This window comes from Struthio camelus, chromosome 15, assembly GCF_040807025.1.
Source record: "Struthio camelus isolate bStrCam1 chromosome 15, bStrCam1.hap1, whole genome shotgun sequence".
Lineage (NCBI taxonomy): Eukaryota > Metazoa > Chordata > Aves > Struthioniformes > Struthionidae > Struthio > Struthio camelus.
In genome coordinates, this window is record NC_090956.1 from 13,845,973 (window position 1) to 13,867,502 (window position 21,530).

The 21,530-nt window shown below is 36.6% G+C and overlaps 1 protein-coding gene across 5 annotated transcripts in view; it reads left to right on the forward strand.

Moving 5' to 3' along the window:
* GRIN2A (glutamate ionotropic receptor NMDA type subunit 2A) overlaps window positions 1–21,530 on the forward strand; it is a 199,706-nt gene that overhangs the window by 138,615 nt on the left and 39,561 nt on the right. For all 5 annotated transcript variants that reach the window (XM_068908620.1, XM_068908623.1, XM_068908624.1 and 2 more), the window contains 6 exons: window positions 1,337–1,542; window positions 3,510–3,678; window positions 3,798–3,951; window positions 8,846–8,971; window positions 12,249–12,478; window positions 19,171–19,331. In XM_068908620.1, the coding sequence (XP_068764721.1) occupies window positions 1,337–1,542; window positions 3,510–3,678; window positions 3,798–3,951; window positions 8,846–8,971; window positions 12,249–12,478; window positions 19,171–19,331 (1,046 nt within the window). The remainder of the gene's footprint in view (window positions 1–1,336; window positions 1,543–3,509; window positions 3,679–3,797; window positions 3,952–8,845; window positions 8,972–12,248; window positions 12,479–19,170; window positions 19,332–21,530) is intronic.

Below are 21,530 nucleotides of genomic sequence, written 5' to 3' on the forward strand. Positions count from 1 at the left end.
ACTTAAATGTATAGAGATTTGACATTTCTGTTTCTTACCTTAAAACTTAGCAAAACGTCTTGCCTTATAAACAGAATGGAAAGGAAACTGCAAAGGGTATGTGCTTTTGTGTTTCCCTGAATAGGAACAGATATAAATCATATTCAGGCATTTTGGTGATTCATTTTTAAGGCTTTAGAAGGGTGTGATAATTTCTTATCCTTTTTTGGACCTGAGTGTCTCATAATGTACTGTTAATCTCAACCTGTTTTCCTTGCAAAACAAATATTTTGTCGGTATCATGATTATAATTTGTTTAGCTTAAGTAACTGAAGGGTTATTAAAATGCCTTGGCTTATAAATTTTGTGGATTGCTAGCTCATTTGTATTGTCTGTCACCCCTAGTCAGATAAAACATGCAATTAGATTTATAGATGTATAGCAGTTAAGCACAATATGAAAAAGAAAATGCTGAAGTTTTCAAAATATTTAAATAATTTATGAATCATTTGCTACTTGCTGGTGTTCTGGCAGCTGAAAAAAATGTGGGCTAATTTAGAAGAAAAAATTATAATAGTAAATACATAGAAAAGTTTAAATTAAAGTGGGGTATACTTTTTTGCATTCCCTCTAAGCAATAAAAGTACATATTTACTTTAAGGGTTGCGATTTGCTTGATTACTTGCTGTACCTTTATGATTTTTTTGGCATTAACTAAGGCAGAGTAAATTACATTATTTCTATTGAGATCTAAATTATGCAGAGTTGCAATTTGTGTTCACTAAAAATGTAATTTGGTCTGGGCCAGGTGTGATGGAACCTCAGTACTAGGTAAAATGCTAGGATCTCTAAAGACAACTTGTAAAGCTGTAATAAATTGAAGATCTTTCTCTTTTGAGAAGGTACAAAAATAATGTTCTGATAGCTTGGTCATCAGTCTGGTGGGTTTTTGAGGGGTTTCTCCCTCTTCGCGCTGAGGCTTGTTTGCTTACTACTGCAAATTCCTCCTGATTGCAGATGGAGCGTCGCTTGCTGTTCTGGTTCAAACGCAAATGATATATGTCAAATTTCAGTGCGTTTATAGCCATGTGTTAGATAGCGATAACTGATGTCCTTGAGTCTTTATAAAGCTGTTATCTCTTAAAATAGCAATGCCTTATTTGTCTTTATCGCAGTGCATTTTCTCACTTAATGCAATTACTAAAGAGTTCTAAAGTAATTTTGATAGCAAAAGTCTAAGACAACTTTCTTTGCAATATAATTTCCCATAACCATATCCCAGCCCATTTAATGTTAGATCTCATGTGTCAAAAACAAGCAAGCCGGTATCAGTAGCGTGTGTGTCTTCACATTTCAGGTGGGAAAATGGGAGAACAACTCACTGAGTCTGAAGTACTCTGTCTGGCCAAGGTATAGCTCTTTTGCAGACAGTGACCCAGACGATAACCACTTGAGTATTGTCACCCTGGAGGAGGCTCCCTTTGTCATTGTTGAGGATGTGGATCCTTTGATGGAAACTTGCCAAAAAAACACTGTACCATGTCGTAAATTTGTCAAAATTAAGTAAGTAGATACACAATATTCCTCCTTTTTTAATTGCAAAAAAACCCTTTTTTCTGAATGAGAATGAGAATGAGAATGAATGAGAATGAATTTCTCATTCATTCTTATTTCTTTCATTCTATGATTTTTTCTGCATCTTACTTTTCCCCCCTCTTCCTGCCTATCTTTTCTTTTCCTTTGGTATGGTATTTTTCTTCCTCTTCCTTTCTCCCTTTCCCACACAGTATGCTTTTCTTTGCATATGTCTTTCATTTTAATAAGTTGGAAGAGAATCATTTCCATTTCTGGTTAAATACGTGCAAATCACATTGAATTAATGAACAGATAGTAAGTTTATAGTAAATTCAAAATCAACTAGAGTTAGCCCTTTCCAGTCACGTGGAAGAAGACTGTGGATTCTAAAATCGAGTTCTGTTTTAATAAGTCCTCTTTGAATTGTTTCCAGGTATGTTGAAATGTGCCATTTAAATTAGTCTTTAACAGTTTGCGAATGCCTCCTATTGAAAAATATATTTATGCCTAAGTTTGGTACAGGATAAACCATACCAGCGCAAAATACCACTGTGACATAGTTGCTAGAAAACAGTTCACTGATGTGATTGCTCTATAGTTGTGGAGTAATCGTTAGAAATCAGTGGAAAATTTCTCACTGTGCATTTATCAGTATTGTTGCACCATTCTGTGCTTCAACCTACATATTTCTGAAATGGTTATAATAATTGCATTTCTTTAATTGAGCAGGTGGTAGGGGTTTAATTCACGTAAGCGAAGATTTCCAGAGACTGCTAAATGGTATTGCGCTTACTTGCTCACGTCCAGAGAAACATTTTGATTGACGTAACTGGACTTCTTGAACAAATTCTAAACCATTTTTTTAATTTCAATTTTGAATTCCTTCAAAGCTTATAAAGTATTACTTTGGCCTCTCAAGACACTTATACGGAAAATTTCTGGAGGTCGTGAAATGGGCATTTAAGAAAAAAGTAAAGGGAAAGTCCTCATCCTGGATCCACATGACTGGTCACAGTTTGGGACTCTGATTTCTCTTATCAGTGCTTTTCTGTGATTGCACAGTGGTCTGCGTACTCAAAGGGAGTGCAATACTCAGGCCAAAAGTCACCTTTTCAAACTGCAAGAAAAGGTGCAACATCCATTTTCAGTACGGCAGCCTGCTGTGCCTTTCATAGCTTATGAAAGTTCTGTAATTACTAAATGATATGTGATCTTATGTCTTAAGAGTGAAAGTAATAAATGTTAAACTTAAGCATCAAATCTGAGTTTGAAACAGATAGTTGGATCAGAAAGCGGAGACTGTATGTTTTTATGGCATGTTAATGAAGTGTTTCAGTAGGCCAGACGCTACAACAGAAAGCACCTCTTACAAGGTCTACCATGTCTTCTGTTCATCTCTGGCCAAGCCACTGCAATGTTTTATCTCTGTCACATTATCTGTAAAAGTGGGCTAAAGACACTTAACATTCTTTTGCCCTGGAAACTGTCTGAAAAGCTTTGTATAAATCTACATTATTATTTTAATAATGGAAAGGAGCCTTATGCTTCATTTCATGTAGCAATTGTTTAGATGAGAAATATTTTAGGACTCAGTTGTCTTCCTGAGTAATTTTAAAAAATCAGAATATGATTAATGACTACAAACTACAAACACCATATAAACTACAAACTACAAACACCATATAAAGCGTCCTGTGGATTACTTCTACATAGATTCAGAAAAACATGGTGCCTCACAAGTATGGCAAAATGTTGCTTTACATTAGAAATCTTTCTTTTTTAAAATAAAAATGCCACCTCTAAAAAAAAATCAATAAATTAAACTAGACTTGGTGTGCAAGTAATTTCATCTTGGAAAGCTGCTTGCAGAAAATTGTGTACAATATGCTGAAAATTGCTGTTGTCATTCTGTTTTTCACAGTTGATATGTTTATGTCTCTCTTGTGTGTTGGCAGCAACTCAACTAATGAAGGAACTAATGTAAAGAAGTGCTGCAAAGGATTCTGCATTGATATCTTGAAGAAGTTGTCTAAAACTGTCAAGTTCACGTATGACCTGTATTTAGTGACTAACGGGAAACATGGCAAAAAGGTCAATAATGTGTGGAATGGAATGATTGGTGAAGTAAGTTCTGTTAGGTAAAAAAGGCTCTTAAGTAAAAACTTAGCAATCTTTGTTCTTCATCTGGAGATGTGGTATTCTCTACTGAGTGATGCTATTGGTGTCGTCTTTTTGTCGATCAGGTGGTGTATCATCGTGCAGTCATGGCTGTGGGGTCTCTCACTATTAATGAAGAGCGCTCCGAAGTGGTTGACTTTTCAGTGCCGTTTGTTGAGACGGGGATTAGTGTCATGGTGTCACGGAGCAATGGCACAGTTTCACCTTCTGCTTTTCTAGGTATGATTCTCCAACCCTTTCAGATCATTTAATTGCATTCTATAGAGTTGGGTAGCTTTCGCCGCTCATCAACCAGTATACTGTATTTACATGTTTCTATCAGGTTTTGAATTAGGTATTAGGAAGTTTGTATGGTGTTGACATCCTGATTAATAGGAGTGAAGAGCCTAATGCAGGTTGAAAATGCTGTTGGCTTCAGGTGTAGTAACTAGAAAACAAATGATAATGTTTTCATTATAAAAAAAATCCCCAAAACCTTGTGTTGGAAAAAGTACTTCCTCAAAAACTTTTTATATGCTCTAATTTATGCTTGTTTGGCTAATAATCACTTAATTTCTTTTGAATACTTAGGTTCACAAAATAATTATAATAATAAAAAAACTTGTAGAGTAGTTAAGAAAAGGAGACTTTGTTATAATTAAAATAGATCTGACAGCTAAATTGACAACAGATGCCTATGGCTTCCATGCTGAGCATCATAATGCTCCACTGGAAAACTTCGGAATGTTTTCTCTATCTTTCCTTCCAGCTGCTGTGGTGATGGGTTTCAACGATGGAGAAGTAGTGATGCCATGAAAGGCTGGATAGAAAGGAGGTGGGATAGGAAGAAGTGAAGACTTCTGTCTTCACTCCTTCACTTGTTTACCACTCCTTTCTATTATCCTTTTCCCCTTTCATTATTTTTCTTCTGCCTTTATTTTAGTACTTATTGTTCACTTCCGTGTTTGGTGGTTAGCCTGTATTTAGCTGACGCTGAAAAGAGAATGAGCCATCTCAGATGGGTCGGAAGTGTCCAGAGGAAATGCTGTTTTGTCTCCCTTTGTTTATTGGGGGCCAGTATTTTTAAAGATATTTTGCGTAGGAAAATATTGCTAGTGGCATTAAAATAATTCAAGTGAAATTGAAAAAAAAAAATCAATATTTCTCAGATGTCTCATGAAACAGTTTAGTAACTTCAAGTCCATTGGGTCAGCAGTGATGCCCTTTTTGTATCACTGACCATATGGTTTCTTTTTAGATTGCCGAGTTCTTCACTTCTGCTGTAATCACATGTAGTCATTGAGGAGCTGATCGTTAGTGTAGTATCAAATACAGATGGGCAAATAATTGGATTTTCTTGTACCAGAATCGTCATTTAACTACGGAGCTTATTTTTCATGCCTATTTCATAAAGGCATATTACAAAGAATGAAACACAATGAGTGATCACATAACTTCTCAAACCTGCTGATACCTAAACAGTTTTTGCTGGTGGTTAATTTTTTTTCTGAGTAAAAGACTGATTGATAAAAATTGTAAGAGGATCCTCTTTCTAGGAAAACATTTGGATAGTTGTTTTTCATTTCTGTGAGTCATTGACTTGTATAGTTAATTCATTCTTAAAATTGTAGTCGCTGCATGTTTTAATTTGAACTATAAGTACTGTGGCATTTTCCAAAAGGTACTGTAAGTGCAGTTGATTTTTGTTTGCTATGGAATCTGCTTATCTCTTAAAAACCTGCTTACAGCTACAATCAAAACAGAGACTGCTTTTGCTTTTTTCACAACAACGTAGTTATTAGATTTCTAAAATACATTTAACATTATTGGTTTAGTTGGACATGCATAGGAATTTAAATGAAAAAATAACCCCTGTCTTATAAAGCTCTACACAATAGCCTTACTTTTGGAGAAATCTGATTTACTGTGCCAATCAAATCTGTGTTCTCAGAACTGCGTTCTGTTTTTTTAGACATAGACAAAAATGTCACTGAACTGGAATTAACTGTGTATTTTAATCAGATGTCAATGGTGGTAAAATGCTTTGCCTAGTAAAATACTATCAGATAGGTAACTCAATTCATTCATAGGTTTTATTTTAAGTGAATGCATAAAAATGGAGCAATCTTGCATAATTGTTTTAAAAGACATAAAAATGTGAAATACAGTATTATTTTTCTAAATAACACTTGATTATAATTCCTATCTGGCTTTTTAGTTTGTTATGATGAGTGTGGACAAGTACAGGGTTTTGTCTGAACCAGATTTTCTATCCTGTGGTTGTGCCCAATAGATCTAAGTCACTGTCAAGGCGACTGCAGGCTCATTATTTGTTGCATTCTAATTCTGACGTGGGTGTCTCCTATAAATGATAATTGTTATTTGTGTTAAAACATTTTCATATCTTACCAAAATTCATATATACCAAATCCACAAATATATTATTAAAGATTCTGTAGAGATTCCATTCAACTTTATTTAGAAACAAACAAACGAACGAAATGAAGCAAACCCAAATCCAAACTTCTGTGCGTTTGGGAGCAAGAGAGTTCATAGGTAAGGTCAGTTTTTGTTTTTGGAAGCATGGGCAGAATAGGAAAACTATACATCTATAATAATTTTGTAAGGGTTTTTTTTTTTGATAAAAGTCAAAAGTTTGTGGAGTAAGACCTCTTGTTCAGTGCTCAGTATTCTCCGTTGCTGGTCTTTTGAAATGTGTACTAGCAACTCACATACTAGTATTTTTCTGCCATATTGTAACTCTGTACTGAAAATTCTTATAAAATCTGATGTTTGTCTGGGGGAAATTTTCTTTGCAAATCAAATGACAATGCTGAACCCATGTATTGATCTATACTATGACAGGAAAATTAACTTAATTATTCAATTGTTTCTGTACTTGTTCAATTTTAATAGTTGCTATTCTAAATAGCTTTTTATTTTACTGTTGCTTCTTTTAATTCTCTACCTCCTTACCAGACTACTTAAATTATTAAAAAATTTTCTGCTTAAACTATTGTTTATCACTCAAGTTTCTGGATTGTCTTGTTTTGCCCTTTGCCTTATTTGGATTTTGACAGATTGCTATTGGCATTTCTACACTGATACTTTTGATAAAAGAATTTTTGAAGTCTTTCTTTTTTCTATGAGAATACTGTAAAAGTTATATGATAATGCTGTGTCTCCACTTCATGGAAATGCATTCAAATTATCACTATATTTTCCCATTCCAACTGGTTCCTCAAATTTTTTTTTTTTTGGTAAAATCTTTTCTCTTATTTCTAGTGTTTTTGTTCTCCTTCATTTAACTACATATTCAAATCCCTTTAATTTTCATTTACTATGATTCCAGGTAATATGTGAGTTAACAGAATGTTTGTAGTGAATACAGTGTACTGAATATTTGCATTGAACTATATTTGACTGGAGAATGTTATTTACCTCTGCTTGCTTCTGAACTGCTCTATCCCTACGTTTTAAGAATTTTCTCTTATTTGATTGCTTACCATACTCCTCGAAACAAATATTTGTATTAATTGAAATATCTCTGTAGCCTCTCTTAAAAAATAGTAAACCTCCCTTAACCTTTTCTTAAAAACAGAAATGAAACAGTTTGGCTTGAAAGTTCCCAACTTTATCTCTTTACACATCCAAAATCACAAGTGGGGCTGTTTGGAACTTGGTTCTTTTTGGTTCCAATTTTCGGGAGAAATTCTAGCAAAGGCAACTGATCTCATGATCAGTTATACACTTGGGCCCAAATTATTACGCTACATTCTAGTTCTGGGTGATGCATTCATGTTAACTCTGGGAAAGTTCAGATCGGCCTACATTTTTCTCATTTTACCTCACCTCTCACTCACAATCATTTCCTATAATGACGGAAGTATTTTCAGTGGTTCCTGGTCTCAATCTCAATCCAAAGTCTGAAGAAGTTAAGATGGAGGAACCTCTTGGCCCTTCAGCAACAGTCAAAGCATAGGAACAAACGCATTTCATGTCACTTCCAGTGCTTCTTGTTTCTGTTCTAATTTGAAATAGTATGGTAAGATTTTTTTTTCTCACACTTTAGAACACTTGCAGCATTTATCAGAATTAGGATATAAAATGCTCCTAAACGAGCTAGCCTAACAAAGGGATATCACTTTGCCATACAACACTTTCTTCAATAGCCTTATGCCATAAAAGCTACAACAGCGTTTCCTAAAAGAAGAATTTGTGATTGAGCAAAGAAGATATTTAAGAACTTGTTCCCTATTTCTGTTATCACATACTATTACCGTATCCAATGCTTTCAATAATTACTGCTGTTCTGGGATTTGAAACTGCTTTTTAGTTTTCTCTTTAAATCTACTTTTACTTAATCATGTTTTTTCTGTCTTTCAAACTGACATTCCATTTTCCATAAAAACTTCTTACTGGGGGGGCCTTGATTACAGAAATTTGCTCACAGCCAAGAGCGAGACTTGCAAAAGGATGTGTTTGTCCTTCGTAGAAACAACTACCTTCAATGAAGGTAGATGGAAAAGAACACACAGAAAAGTTTTCTGAACCGTAAAATATGTTAATGCAAGCCGTTGACTTTCTTCCTACCACTTTAAGCTGGATAGAAAGCTAGAGAGATATGTACTTTGCTGTTTTACCAAAAGTCTTAAACATATGCTCTTAGTTGCTCTTGCTTTGCTGAAACACAGTCATACTGGCTGGACCGTTATGTTGATAAATGTGCATACCATACGATGTATAGAAATGGGATACTTTATGTAATCGTGAACTGAATAAGCAGTGGGTCAAATCAATATTTTCCACTCGGTGTCAGTTAAAGCTTTGTCACATAAAGTAGAAAAGTGTGCAGTCGTTGTTCTGAATTGCAGCTTACATTGAAGATTTTAACTGTATTAAGTTTGTGCATAATAACAGCAGCTGGTTGTAGATTTTCCTGCTTTCTTGTAGTGTTTGAGGACAACTGATCTCTTTATATGTTGATACTTGGCTCTTTTCTAGCGTTTTGGTTGTCAAAAGCTCATTTACAGAAAGCCGCGGGGCTTGCCTAGCTGGAGACATAAGAATTTGGGCTGTGCTGCGCCTGGTTTAATGAACTGTGTTTCTGTTTCTCTTGTCTGTTTTGCTGCAGAGCCCTTTAGTGCTTCTGTATGGGTGATGATGTTTGTGATGCTTCTCATTGTGTCTGCCATGGCTGTCTTTATATTTGAGTACTTTAGTCCTGTAGGATATAACAGGAACTTAGCACAAGGGAGAGGTAAGCTTTGCATTTTACACAACCCTAAAGTTCTACAAAAATCATATTTTCCATGCCTTGCCCTCTGTCTTTGTAGATAAACATGACCTAGGAATAAAACAGTGTGAGCAGCTATGAAACTCTGTTGCACTTAATTTAAAATGTGTTTTCTTGAGAGCTTACATGCTCATGTTTGTATTCTAATTCATTGCAATGAAGAGAGAGAAGGGTGATATTAGAGTCATGTTCAAGCAGTGTTTGGTGCTTGAACTCTATCAGTTGCAGAGCGTCAGCTTAAAAAAGCATTGGAATAAGTTCTGCAGGCTCCCGACTCTTATAACTTCACAGGTAGTTGAAAGATGATGATCTAAACTAGTGTGGTTTGGTGGTAATCTGGGAAAAACAGCTGTTAAGCTGTGTGTAGTTTTATATAGTCTTTATAAAAACATATGGCTCTCTTGTGATGAACTCAGCGTTGAAATGAGGGCAGTGGCAGAAGAACATCACTTTGTACTGTTTAGCATCCGTGACTTGGAAACTTCCCTTCATTTCCAAAATATGCCAGGACAAAAAATTTAATACAGAACTTGCCTTTCTCAGCGAGGACTACAATTATTAGCACTTTGACCTGAGAATGAGGGTTTCATCTATTTTGGCGCCCTTGTTCTTTCCTTATTTTATGTTCAGTTCAGTATGCGGCCTATTTATGACTTCTAAATCATACTTGCCTCATTTCATATCAAGAGATCTTCCATCTTGGTGAAAACAGTCCTGGAGACTATTACAGGCTAATGGTTTATTCTAGTTTGCGTGTTTAGTTTGTTGCCTGAAAAGGGAAATTATCCTAATGATCAGATGATCTTACGATTTCAGTAAACTGGTACATTTGTAACCACTGTCCAAAATAAAATTATTCTGTAGGGTTAGACTGTCTTTCTTCAGAAAAAGTATATTTAATATTACTTCAGAGAATCTGTGTGATAATCACCAGGAAAAAATAGTCATTTAGGGGCAGTATTTACACTCATTTCGCTCAATTTCCTGCCACGTCTTTGATATTTTAGTTTCACTTTGTAAAGCCTAGAAGAACCTCAGTAGACTTTAATGTCCATCAGCTACTTACCTTTAGGTAGGTTAATTATGTTCAGAGGGGGAAAAAAGCCCAATACTGTTATGGAAAAGTTATGAATCTGCTCATGGCCAAAATTCTCCCCTCTTAAAATAATATCAAAATAAGATTAGTTTTACTTCTTTTAATTTTGAGAGCCTATGATTTCCACTGAGTGAGTCCTGACTTGACACCTTTAAAAATTAGGAATGTGCAATTAAAACACACATCAGTAATTGCCTAGAGAACCTTCTGGTCACTGTTTCCAATAATAAATTCTGTTACCTTATTAAAGTATTTAATAAATCATTTTTGGTGCTGGTCTATGAATAATGACAAACACCATACTTAGGAAGGAAAAAGCAGAGGTGTATGTGCATGTTAGGGTTTTAGGGGCTAGGCTATTCTCCTTTCCTGTGCCACTTCATGTGCTAGAATTGATTATGTAGTGTACTTATAGCTACAAAGGCATATTATGGCACTATACCATCCTAACCTGTCTCTAGAAACTTACCTTAAATCCAGTTGCCATTCATTTAAAACACGGGAAATTTAAAATAAATGGGAGTTTTCTATGTAGATTACTACCTTTCCTAGGCATTTTTTGTTAGGATGGAGCTCAGTGGTACTACTACTACTATCTCCAGTGACATAAACAGAACTTTATACTCTATTTCCTTGGCATATACTTTTCTTATCTTGCTGCTCAGAAAATACACATTAGCCATGTATCAGCTCAGTCGTAAATGGCCTCAAAGGGTAGTTTCATAAACCACGAGCCAGCTCCATTATACAGCACTTTTGCAAAAAAGAAGGAAGATAATCTAAGCTGTTGTGCTTGATTGTATCATGAAAATTTTGCACTATGTTAGTGAGTGGTTCTACTGAAATGAGAACATGCACCAAGTATGTGCACTTTGGGTTTATTCTATTAGAAGATTCCCTTTAAGTCTATTTATTTCTTCCATTGTGAATATTTCTGTTTATTGCTTTGTTTAGTAATAGCAAATCCTCTATTACATTGATGTAAGTTCTTGTAAATCAGAGGAATAGAGAATGAGTTAAGGAAGTATAATTAAATCTGATTCTTAGTGCGTGTCCCTAGAGTGTAAGGAGAAAGGAAGGGGACAGTATTGCAGGTGCCTGCATCTGAACTTCTTGTCTAAATTGCCATTTAATTGAAAAATAGATACTTATAAAAAGGTCAGATGATTCAGATTCAGGGGAGACCTATTCCTCTATATTGACTATAAAGGGAATCTAGATAACTAGTCATATGTGATGTCTGCACTGTAGTTGCCTACTGTCGGGTAAGAATAGTCTTGCCTTTTTTCTCAGAAGGCTGTACAAATAAGCCCTTTTTGGTTGGTAATGTTTTGGTAATCCACTTGTGGCACTATATGGGAATGAAGGCATTATGCTGACTGCTTGTTCTTGCTTTTGAATGAATTTAAAGCTGACTGAAAACAGCAATAACAAATATTAAGGAACTGCATGGATTACCTGGGCCAGATTTTTGCCTGTAATAGCAGTGCAGCTAAAGCCAGTGCAACTAACACAGTACATCTGAGGCAGCCTTAGTCCACTTCACTGCAAATTAGTTATCTAGGTGATTAGCTCCTTCATGTTGACTTACTGATTGATTTCTCTGGGTAGGGAGTTACTTAAATGTGGGTGAAATATTATCCCATATTGATCTTAATTATGCTTATCTGAGGGTACACAATGTTAAAAAAGCATAATGTTGGAAGACTAGAGATTACAAAAAATAATTTGGATGAGAAAAATACTAGAACTGAATTCTTAAGTATTAACCCCACAATTTTCCATTTTACATGTCAGCTGGCATGGAAGACTGAAAGGGACAATACTGTGGCACATATCTTGCTGCAAGAGAGATAGCATAGTCTACATCTCTTCCAAACCTAGATCTGGTGCATGCTTTCAGTTTTTGTTTTAAAGCATTTGAAGTTATTTTCCTATAGAAAACTGCTGAAATAATTTTTTAACAAAAATGGAAATGTCATTACAGTAGAGAGTGCCTATGATAGATTCCATCGGGAGTAGAGTGAATAAGTATTGAAATATTTTTTAACTATGTCTTTGTGAGTACTTTGTTGTTATTATGTAGGGTATCTTGCCAAGGTTTAATTTAATTGTAACTGAAATCACTGCTCTTTGCAATTACAGATCCACATGGACCATCCTTTACCATCGGAAAGGCAGTGTGGTTACTCTGGGGCTTGGTGTTCAACAATTCTGTGCCTGTGCAAAACCCCAAAGGGACAACTAGTAAAATCATGGTGTCAGTTTGGGCCTTCTTTGCTGTCATTTTCCTGGCTAGTTATACTGCCAACCTGGCTGCATTTATGATTCAAGAGGAATTTGTTGACCAAGTGACTGGACTGAGTGATAAAAAGGTAGGTCTTTTGGCTACAAAGAGGACAGTCTCCATTTTCCCATTCTTCACAATTGATTCTGTGAATGTGTACTAAAAAAACTCTGAGCAAGGTAATAAAACTGGATAGTTTAATTCTTAGTGTAACCCTTTACTTAAAAGCCTAAGACCCAGAGCATGACAAGATCTGACTAATTTCAAAGACTTTGTGTTACCTTCTCAAAGGTGACTTTATTACTTGAAAAATACATTTATTTTGTCATGGAAATCGATTCATGTTTGGTTAAAAGAAGTAACTCACCAATATACCTAGTTTGAAAAATGAAAAAAAAATCAACGTGAATACGTGAAAGATGTGTTTAAAATTATTTAAATGCATCTACATAGAATATTAGTAATGTATTAATTGACAAAACGTTAATAAAAACAACTATCCAGTAATTATCTGAAACCAGTGAATGGAACTGAAGCAAAGTCTTTTCTCTTTTCATGCAAAGAGAAATGGTATCAGGTGATACCTATGTTCTGTGGACGTTGGAAAGTTTTTCCTATCTCAAACAGAAAGAATAAATAGGAAAGTTAAACAGGTAAGAAAGTTTGGTTTTTGTGATAGCACTCGAAAGTGGATATGTAAATTACCCAGTGTAAGTCGCAGAATTTGGATGCGTTTGTGGAAGTGGCTTTCTTTGGTTCAAGAATCTTTTGGTAAGAATCACATTTTGAGCTGTGATAGCTGTCATAGGTGAGCTGCCACAGCTGATAAGCGGCGATAGCTCACTTAAAGCCTACTAAAGTTTGGCACAAATTGACAAATAATACATAGTCTGGTTTTGCATATTGTTCAAGCTTTCTTCTGCTGGAAGTGTGCTTCCCAGATCTTTGTACTTTCTTGTGACTTTTAATCAATAGGTTTATAAATCAGAGTCCTTACAATTAATTAATTTTTATTTCATTTGTGTGACTGCTTTGTTATGGCGCTATTGCACAGAGTGGAAAAAGTCCATTTGCAAAATTATTGTTCTGATAGATATGCATAAAGCACACGAAGGGCACTCTGTTTTCAAGATTGTGCCCAGTTATTTTAAAATGAAACTAAATATTGACATTCAGAAGTAATATTTAAATAGAGTATAGCACAGGGGAGAACTTCTCAAGGGCTTTATCTTAAAGGACAGAAAATAAAGAAAGTTGTTATTCAAAAGAAGGCGACAACTGAAACAGCCTTGTGTCTGCTTTTTGTTTTAACTGTTTTTTATGACTAGCCTTTGAGCATTCTCTTGAATTATCACAGCATGAATTGCAAGCATGGCTAGCACGAAGACAGAAAAAAAGAAAACAAAGGGATGGTAATTTTGTTTTTATGAAGTTACATTGTTGAGAAAACCTTTGGAAGAGCATGAAGTTTATTAAAAATACCTGTATTTTAAAATAATATACCTAGGGATAGATCAAAGGTATTATTCTCCTGAGGATTAAAACAAATAAAGAGAAGGAACTGAAAAATGCCTTTCTCCTGTTTGTGCAAAGCACAGATGTTTTTCTGGGAGATCCTGGTTTTGGTAGGACTTGGCTTGCACCTGACCCAGCCTTGGCTTTCGGTTCTGCTGGTACACCCCATCCACCTCTCTGTCCCAGCCCACAGGCTTTGCAGAGCCTGTGGGCTGGGAAAAATTTCCACATTTGATCAGTAGCCATTGGCTAGTGACTTCCTTATTTTTGTCGTTTTTCTGTTCTTTCAGCTAGGGAGAATTTGATTTTCAAAATAAGTAAAATAAAAATAGAAAAAAACTTTAGAAAATAGCACCTGCTTTTGTGCAATCTTCTTATCATTCATTTGATCTGTTACCTTTATTTCCAACTATTCTTCTAGTTGTACACAGTTTTTGCCTCTTCTACAATCCTGAGCTTGTTCAGATTTTTAACATTTAAAATAATTAGGGGCAATTGATGGTAATATAATATGATTCATGTTAAATTATTTTTCTTCCCTCTTTGTTGTGTTGCTTTAATGTCCTGTTAGTAGTAGAATAGTTCAGGAATTCTTAGGAGTTTTTCACTGGAGAACTCTGATCCTTGCTGTAGGCAAAACACTCACGGGCAGGGGCCTGCAAGAAGGGACGGAAGTGGGCATGAGTAAACTTAATTTTAAAGAAATAATATCTACAAGTTCAAGAATTTCTTGAGAAGTTGACAATTTTTTAAAATAGGGAAATAGCTAGGGACTTAATAAAGGTATCCTTCTGGTTAATTAAAAAAATTGTAGTAGCTGAGCATAATTTTAATCCATAAACTTGATTGCTTTACTATCTGTATTAGTTAATTTGGCCTTCACAAACTAATGCTTGGTGGGTAAATCATTTCGTTATTCTCCGTCCCCCCACTTTTTCCTACTGTCACAACTGAAAAGCCAAACTCTTTTGTCAATGCAATAAAGTATTGCTAGGTAGAGATATTGGGGTTTCTCAGTCCACGTCCACGCATGATGGATTATGGAGGAAAAGAGAAGCCAGGAAAAAACCCTTCTCTGAGCAGTCATCCCTGATCCTCAGCTTTCAACAACTTCCATTCAAGAAACGTGTAACACTCTAGCATCACCTGTCTGTTTTGCTGAACATAAAACGACATGGTATTTACCCTTGTTCTTGGCTTTGAGACCTCTTGAGAGTTTCCTCATCCTTCATCATGTTGCCAATGAATTTTTGAATGCCATGCCATCTATATGACACCCAGAAATACATGGCACAGCATGTACTGGAGTGACTAGGGGTGGGTGTTCATAAACTCGAATGATTCAGAAGACGAGAAGAAAATTATATTTTGACATCCTTGTATACGTAAAAGATTTTTAAAAGCTTTGTGTTCATAAAAAAGGTACAGAAAATGAGTCCAAAAGCATCCAGCAAAGCAGGTATTCATAGAAGCCGTTACTTTTGAGACCGTATTATGCCTTTTTCATGAAAAGAAATAGAGATAAGATTACTAAAGGAGAGTAGAAAGCGGTGGACTGAGTTGTCTTGCAGAGCTGTTGTCTCCCTGCTTCCTCCACACAGTTGCGTTTGAGAAGTGCCCCACGTGCATGCGGGCTAAGGATTATATCCAAGGTTAATAGGCAGCCTGACATATGCCTTTTACAGATTCCTTAGTTTTGCAAGATTCACAGTATTCTTGTGGCGCTGTTTTTATTTTTATATGCAATAAGATACATGGCACATGCTCTGTAATTGCTTACAGATATGTCTGTGCCATATTAGAACCAGAGTGAGATCAAAAGGCAGCAGGGGATGATGGATTATTTAGGGTGACCCTCTTACCCCAATCCCTCTCTCCATTTCAGTATTAGACCCTCACAGTCTAATACTGTCTTTTTCAGCGTTGCCAGACGTAGATATTGATTGCTTTTCAGTAACAGACAATTATAGTAACAGTCTTGGAATCACTGACTGGAGGAGTCGTGTTTTTCAAAAACCAGCTGAAATCAGGATGCGAGCACTTTCCATCTGGTAAAAGAAGAAGGCATAAAGTTTAAATGTGGGTGTTTTTCTGTCACCCCAAACCAGCCATAATTGCCATTAAAATTTGTGTTAGTTGAGGGAGAATATTTACTATTTTCTACTATTTTAATATTTTTTTGCCATGGTTCCTTAAAATACCCTAGAACAGTAACTAACAGCTGCTCTGAGTAGCAACCTTTTTTGGCAAGCCTGCAAATCATCAGATTAACTCAGTGTTTAATGCTTGTGAAAGATCACATTACTGACTTTAATGAAATTATCAGTTTTATTAAGGCATATAGATAAAACAAGCCAAAAGTAATAGGACTGTTTTCTCAGCTCAGACATCTGTTATTGGAACCCTCGATCTCTAGGATTGGAGTTTTGTTACTGTGAGCGCCACAGATCTAGCAGCAGGCAGAACAGGGGGAAACAAGAATGAATTGTTTAGTCTTCTGAATAACAGCAGATCTCTTTGCAATTATGAGTCAAACAGGGGGCTTCTGCATTAAATTTAAGGATTTTATTAACAATAAAATTTTTTTTCAACATTTCACAAAGTATCTAGAAAGAAAATTGCCTCCTGGCAGACATGATATATTTTAATTCCCATCATGGGGCTTCAGGGAAAATGAGCGCATGTATAGACTTGATGCTTTCATATTTCCTCTCACGCCTGCCACATGGCTCTTTGCTGCAGTCGTAGAGCTTATATGTTTCTCCAAGGCATGTCAGGTCTTAGAAGGTAAATTTAAAAATATTGATGAGAACTTTATACACCTTGAACCTTTATACACACATTAGTGCACTATTGCTAAAAAAAAAAAAAAAAATTACCTCTATCTTTGTTTTCTCATTTACAGTTTGTCTATGAGCAGGCAGTAGTAGCAAATAATGATTTCCTAAAATTATCTCATGACTCCTAAAAGTTGTTGGCTGAATGTGAGGTGCCAAGAAACTCCCATTAATGGATGGTGCTTGGAACTATTTGTCTGTTTGAATTGCCAGTATTTGAAATCCATATAAGAGTTATTTGATTGCTTCAATTGCTTATTATCCCCTATGGTCTTCGAATGAACAAGTCCATTTTATTAATCTCTGCTCTCCTGCAGAAATATTTATGAGTTACATGAATGTTCAGTTTAGAACTGATGCCTTGATTCCTTCAGGCTTCCTATGTGAGGATTCCTCCTCCCTTGACAACAACTTTCACCCATATGAATGTACTTGAAAAGTTGAGAATATTCAGACAAAAAGTCAATTTGTAAATTGCCAAGATATTCCGCCATGATCTTCTCATTCCTCCAATTCTCCTGTCATGCTCCAGTGTTATGAGTTAAGCTTGCAGAAGGCTCACCTCAGCTGAATTTCCAAAAAATGTCAACCACATGAACAGCAGCAGTTTTTACAGGTCTTGAATGTGGTGTTGATTTTTTAAAAGTTTTTTCTACAGTTCAGCCTATAGGAAAATTTGAAGCAGACATTAGGAGTTACTGGAAGCCATCTCACTACTTAAGAAATTAATTATCTGCATATTTAAATGACATTAATAGCATGCTACACCTACATCAGTAGAATCTCTGGGCATATATTTAAGAGCAAGGTTTGCCTCAGTGCTGCATAGGAAGCACAGAAAGGAAAGAGCAAAGACAGACTAAAAACCGTGACTAGTATGCAGTATAATTTTAGTGTTTGGGTCAATTAGAATGTGTAAGGTAGTAGCAAAATAATCATTTAAATAGTAAAGCTGTGAAAAGGGAAAGTGAGAAAAGTAAGAAGTCTGTTATCTAAAGGAGTAGACAAAAATAAAATGCATTCCTTTAAGCTTTGTCAAAATATGTTTAATTAAAATGAAGCATTTAATTGTGGTTCTGTAATATGAAAATATTGTTGCGGCGGTAATATCACAGTCAAGGTTTGATGGAATTGAAAATACTCCCACTTTTTGTATAAGCCTATTTGTATTCTATTTCAAAATTGCACTGGATAATGGGAATTCTTAATGCCCCAAGACCAAACTTTGAAAAGAGGAGTATTACATATGTAGCCCAAAGGCTGTCTCTGGCAGCACAGGGTGTCCGGATTGCTGTTCTAACTTCAGCAGTAATAACAGACTGCGTTTTACCACGGAAGTCATGGGTGCCTGCTTTTGTTAATGCTCAACTGAATTTCCTCATTAGCCAATAGCTCCTCTAATTTGAGTGGCCTTTTAATGTAATTCTTAAAGAAACATTTTAACTTAGTCCTGAAGTGTCGCTTAATAGTTAGAGGGACATTTTGAAAAGGGATACACAAACTTCAGGTCTGTTTATGCGAGATTTTCAGAATGATTTCCAAGTCTGAAACCTGAATGTGCCCTGAGCTGTTGCTAATCCTTTGGAGATAGTCCCTGGCTGGTTTGTGCTGATGTAAGAGAGATATGGAGGGTAAAATTGTAGAATAAATGTATGTGAGCACAAGCAAATAGCTTGTAGTTTTAAACTGTAGAAGTAAACAGGGACCAGGATCGGAGGTGTGAAAGCTGCAGAAGCTCTTTCGTGTCAAGTGGTGTAGCTGCTGCAGCATTTGGGAAGATGCAGGGAGACTGTGGTTCCCCCTGAACCTCTGCAGTGGATGAAGGGCAGCTGCCAAGCTCACCCTTCCTGCCCTGGGCACAAGCTTCCCCCAGGGATCCTGCAGAGCTGGTGTTACGCTCCCTGTCCAGTAGCAGTGAAGAGCTTCCTTTGGCCTTCTTTATCTGTGGAGAGCCTCAGTCTCATGAGTATATACTCAGTGAAATGAGTATTAGCTCGGACTGGCAGAGGTGTGAAATGAGTATTACCAAAATATTGGTTTTCTTTTTTTAATCTTGTTAAATAGCAGCATGTCTTCTTGTATTTTTGGTTTTCTAGGGAGTTGCTGGCAGATGAGGAACATCTTCCAGTATCTTATGCCGTATTACAGTGCCCAGGAGAAAGTCACGTCGGAGTGGCAAAACTGAGCTGATTTTACTTTGGATGTAGATGTTTCTGTATAGTTAAGCTGGTGTGAAGACACAGTTTCTATTACAGTAGAACTGAATTAACCCACAATATTTGCTTGGAAGAAGTTTGAGGCAGCTTATACAACTTGTGGTTTTTTTCAGCCTGAAATTGCCCTGTTAGATTTTCTGTGCTTAAGTGACATCTTCACAGCCACCCATTTTGCGTGCCTGAAAAACTTTGTTTTTCCCTTTTGTCTCTAGTTTCAAAGGCCGCATGATTATTCACCTCCTTTTCGATTTGGAACTGTTCCAAATGGAAGCACAGAGAGGAATATCAGAAACAACTACCCAGATATGCACCTTTACATGACCAAGTATAATCAGAAAGGAGTTGAAGATGCCTTGGTCAGCCTGAAAACTGGGTAAGTTTATTCTGTGGGTTTTAAAGGATGCTAGACTTCGCAGAAACTGGGAAATGCTGATCTATACTTACCATGATACTGAACAGACTGATGTCAGGCATGGTGTGTGGTACTTGGCTCTTCTTTCTTCAACTGAATTGTACAGATATCAGGAAGGAAAATGATTGCCTGTAATTTGTATGCCTTTTTTAAACTGTCATGGAGAATTTGAGGTGCAATGTACTGTAGGTTCAAAGGACAGAACTGGTATTTCTCAAATTAAAAGACTGAAGAGTCAAATGGACCTGGATTTGAGTGTGGGTTCAAAGCAGAACGTGATGATTAGCGTACTCTTTGCTTATCTTTGTAGGACTCTCTTACAGGAAGCTAAGGCACAGGCTGCATTTCTGACAAAGCTTGTTTGATAAACCTGGCCAGTGTGCAACTACTTGTAACTGCTTTTCACTCTCCGATCCTTTTGGTGTTCTTTTGGGTCCATGCTTAGATTTTCTTCCCTCCTATAATCAGCATGGCCTTGTGTATTGGCTGTCGTATCTGAAGTAGTGACTCTGAGCTTCTTAGTACCTGTTGATATGAGATGGTCTCAAATGTCCTACCTAATTCTGCTTCTGACAGTTTGAAAATGTCATTGTTCTTTCTCCTCCAGCTCTGAGGTTTAGACTTAAGTACTATCGATCTTTTTCCCTCTCTCAACCGGCCTGTTCTACATAATTGGACTGAAAGACTCAATTCCAGTCTTATTCCTCAAAAGGTGTGAATACGAATCACTGCTTGTATCAGTATGCATCAGTGCAAGAGGACTGCCTTACTCTAGTAATCTTTTCTGAACGTATAGGCTTGCTAATAGCGTGTATATTTTTGTTAGTAATATTGGATTAAAACAATCCAAATTCATCAAGATATGCCTATCCTTGATGCTTTTTAAGTGAGAAGGCTAAGTTACCCAGAGTGAATTAAGTGCATCTGCTATGCATATGTGCATATGCTATCAAAACCTTTCTCTGGAGTCCAAGTTCCCTTCTTTAAAAAGTTATCCTTTCTATTATTTCCTTCTGCAGTGTCTCCATTTAGCTTTCTGGACTCCCTCTATCATCATTTCTCAAGGCATTCTCAACTGGCATTTCTCAAGCACAGTTTGTCCCAGCCTAAGATAGACACATACCATAAGGTGAGATGAACCTCATCCAAGGTCTTCCGAACCAGAGGCAGAGTTGCAGCTCATGCCAAGCCTGTGCAAGCTACATTTCCTGGGTGACAGCTAAATTGTGCATTACAGATAGTCAGCTGAATGCTGCTATTGAGGCTGTGAATTTTTAAGGAGGTAGCTATCCTTAATTTCAGCCATTGCTAAGGCTGTTTTGTTGGATGGATAGTTTATTTAAGGGATATTTCTTGTCCTTTTCACCAGCCACTTGTGCTATTGAAAACCCTAAGAGGTTGCTATTAGATTTAAAATAAGGCCACCTGTCAGACACTTGAGCATGAAAAGAGGGGGCTGCTTGGCTGCAGGGGAATTCAGGACAGTTACGGAAACTCAGATTGGCTGCTCTTGTGCCAGCTGCTGCTCTTCCTCAAAAGCTTTAGTCCTTTTGACAGCATAAGCTATTCATTTTTATAGATTTTTTCCACTGGAATTTCTTTCTTCTCCTAAGTGATTTCTCAATGTGGACACCCCTAGCTGTCTACCTTGATTCCCTTGATTGACATTTCTGTAGCAGATGGTGCAAATAAGCTGCCATGTGCAGTGCTTTCCAGAGCAATGTAAATAACTGTTACATACTGCTGTGTTCCTTAGTATTTTATCTGATGGCACCTAAATAAGGATTAAATGGCACACCATCAGCCACTGAAGTTTCATGCGATAGAAGTGTCGCTTTGTGTTTGATCGTATCAGAGATTGGGGTGTTCCAGCAGACAAGTAGTGTCAAGTGGCCTTATGTATTTTCTCCCTTCAGTTTCTGCAAAGCCAGAGCTGTGCAGAGACCCAATTAACGTGGTAAATGTGGGCACGTAAACTCAGCTACAGGTCATGCAGCATGACTGCACCTTCTTTTAGCCTCACAGAGTAGTTTCTCTTTAGAAAGATGATTTCCTTTATATGACTAAACTGACTGAGCTCTGTCATCCTCCTCTGTCACTTCCACCTTTAGTGCACCTACCTTTTTCTTGTTAGTAATGCTGTGATCGCCGTTCCCATGG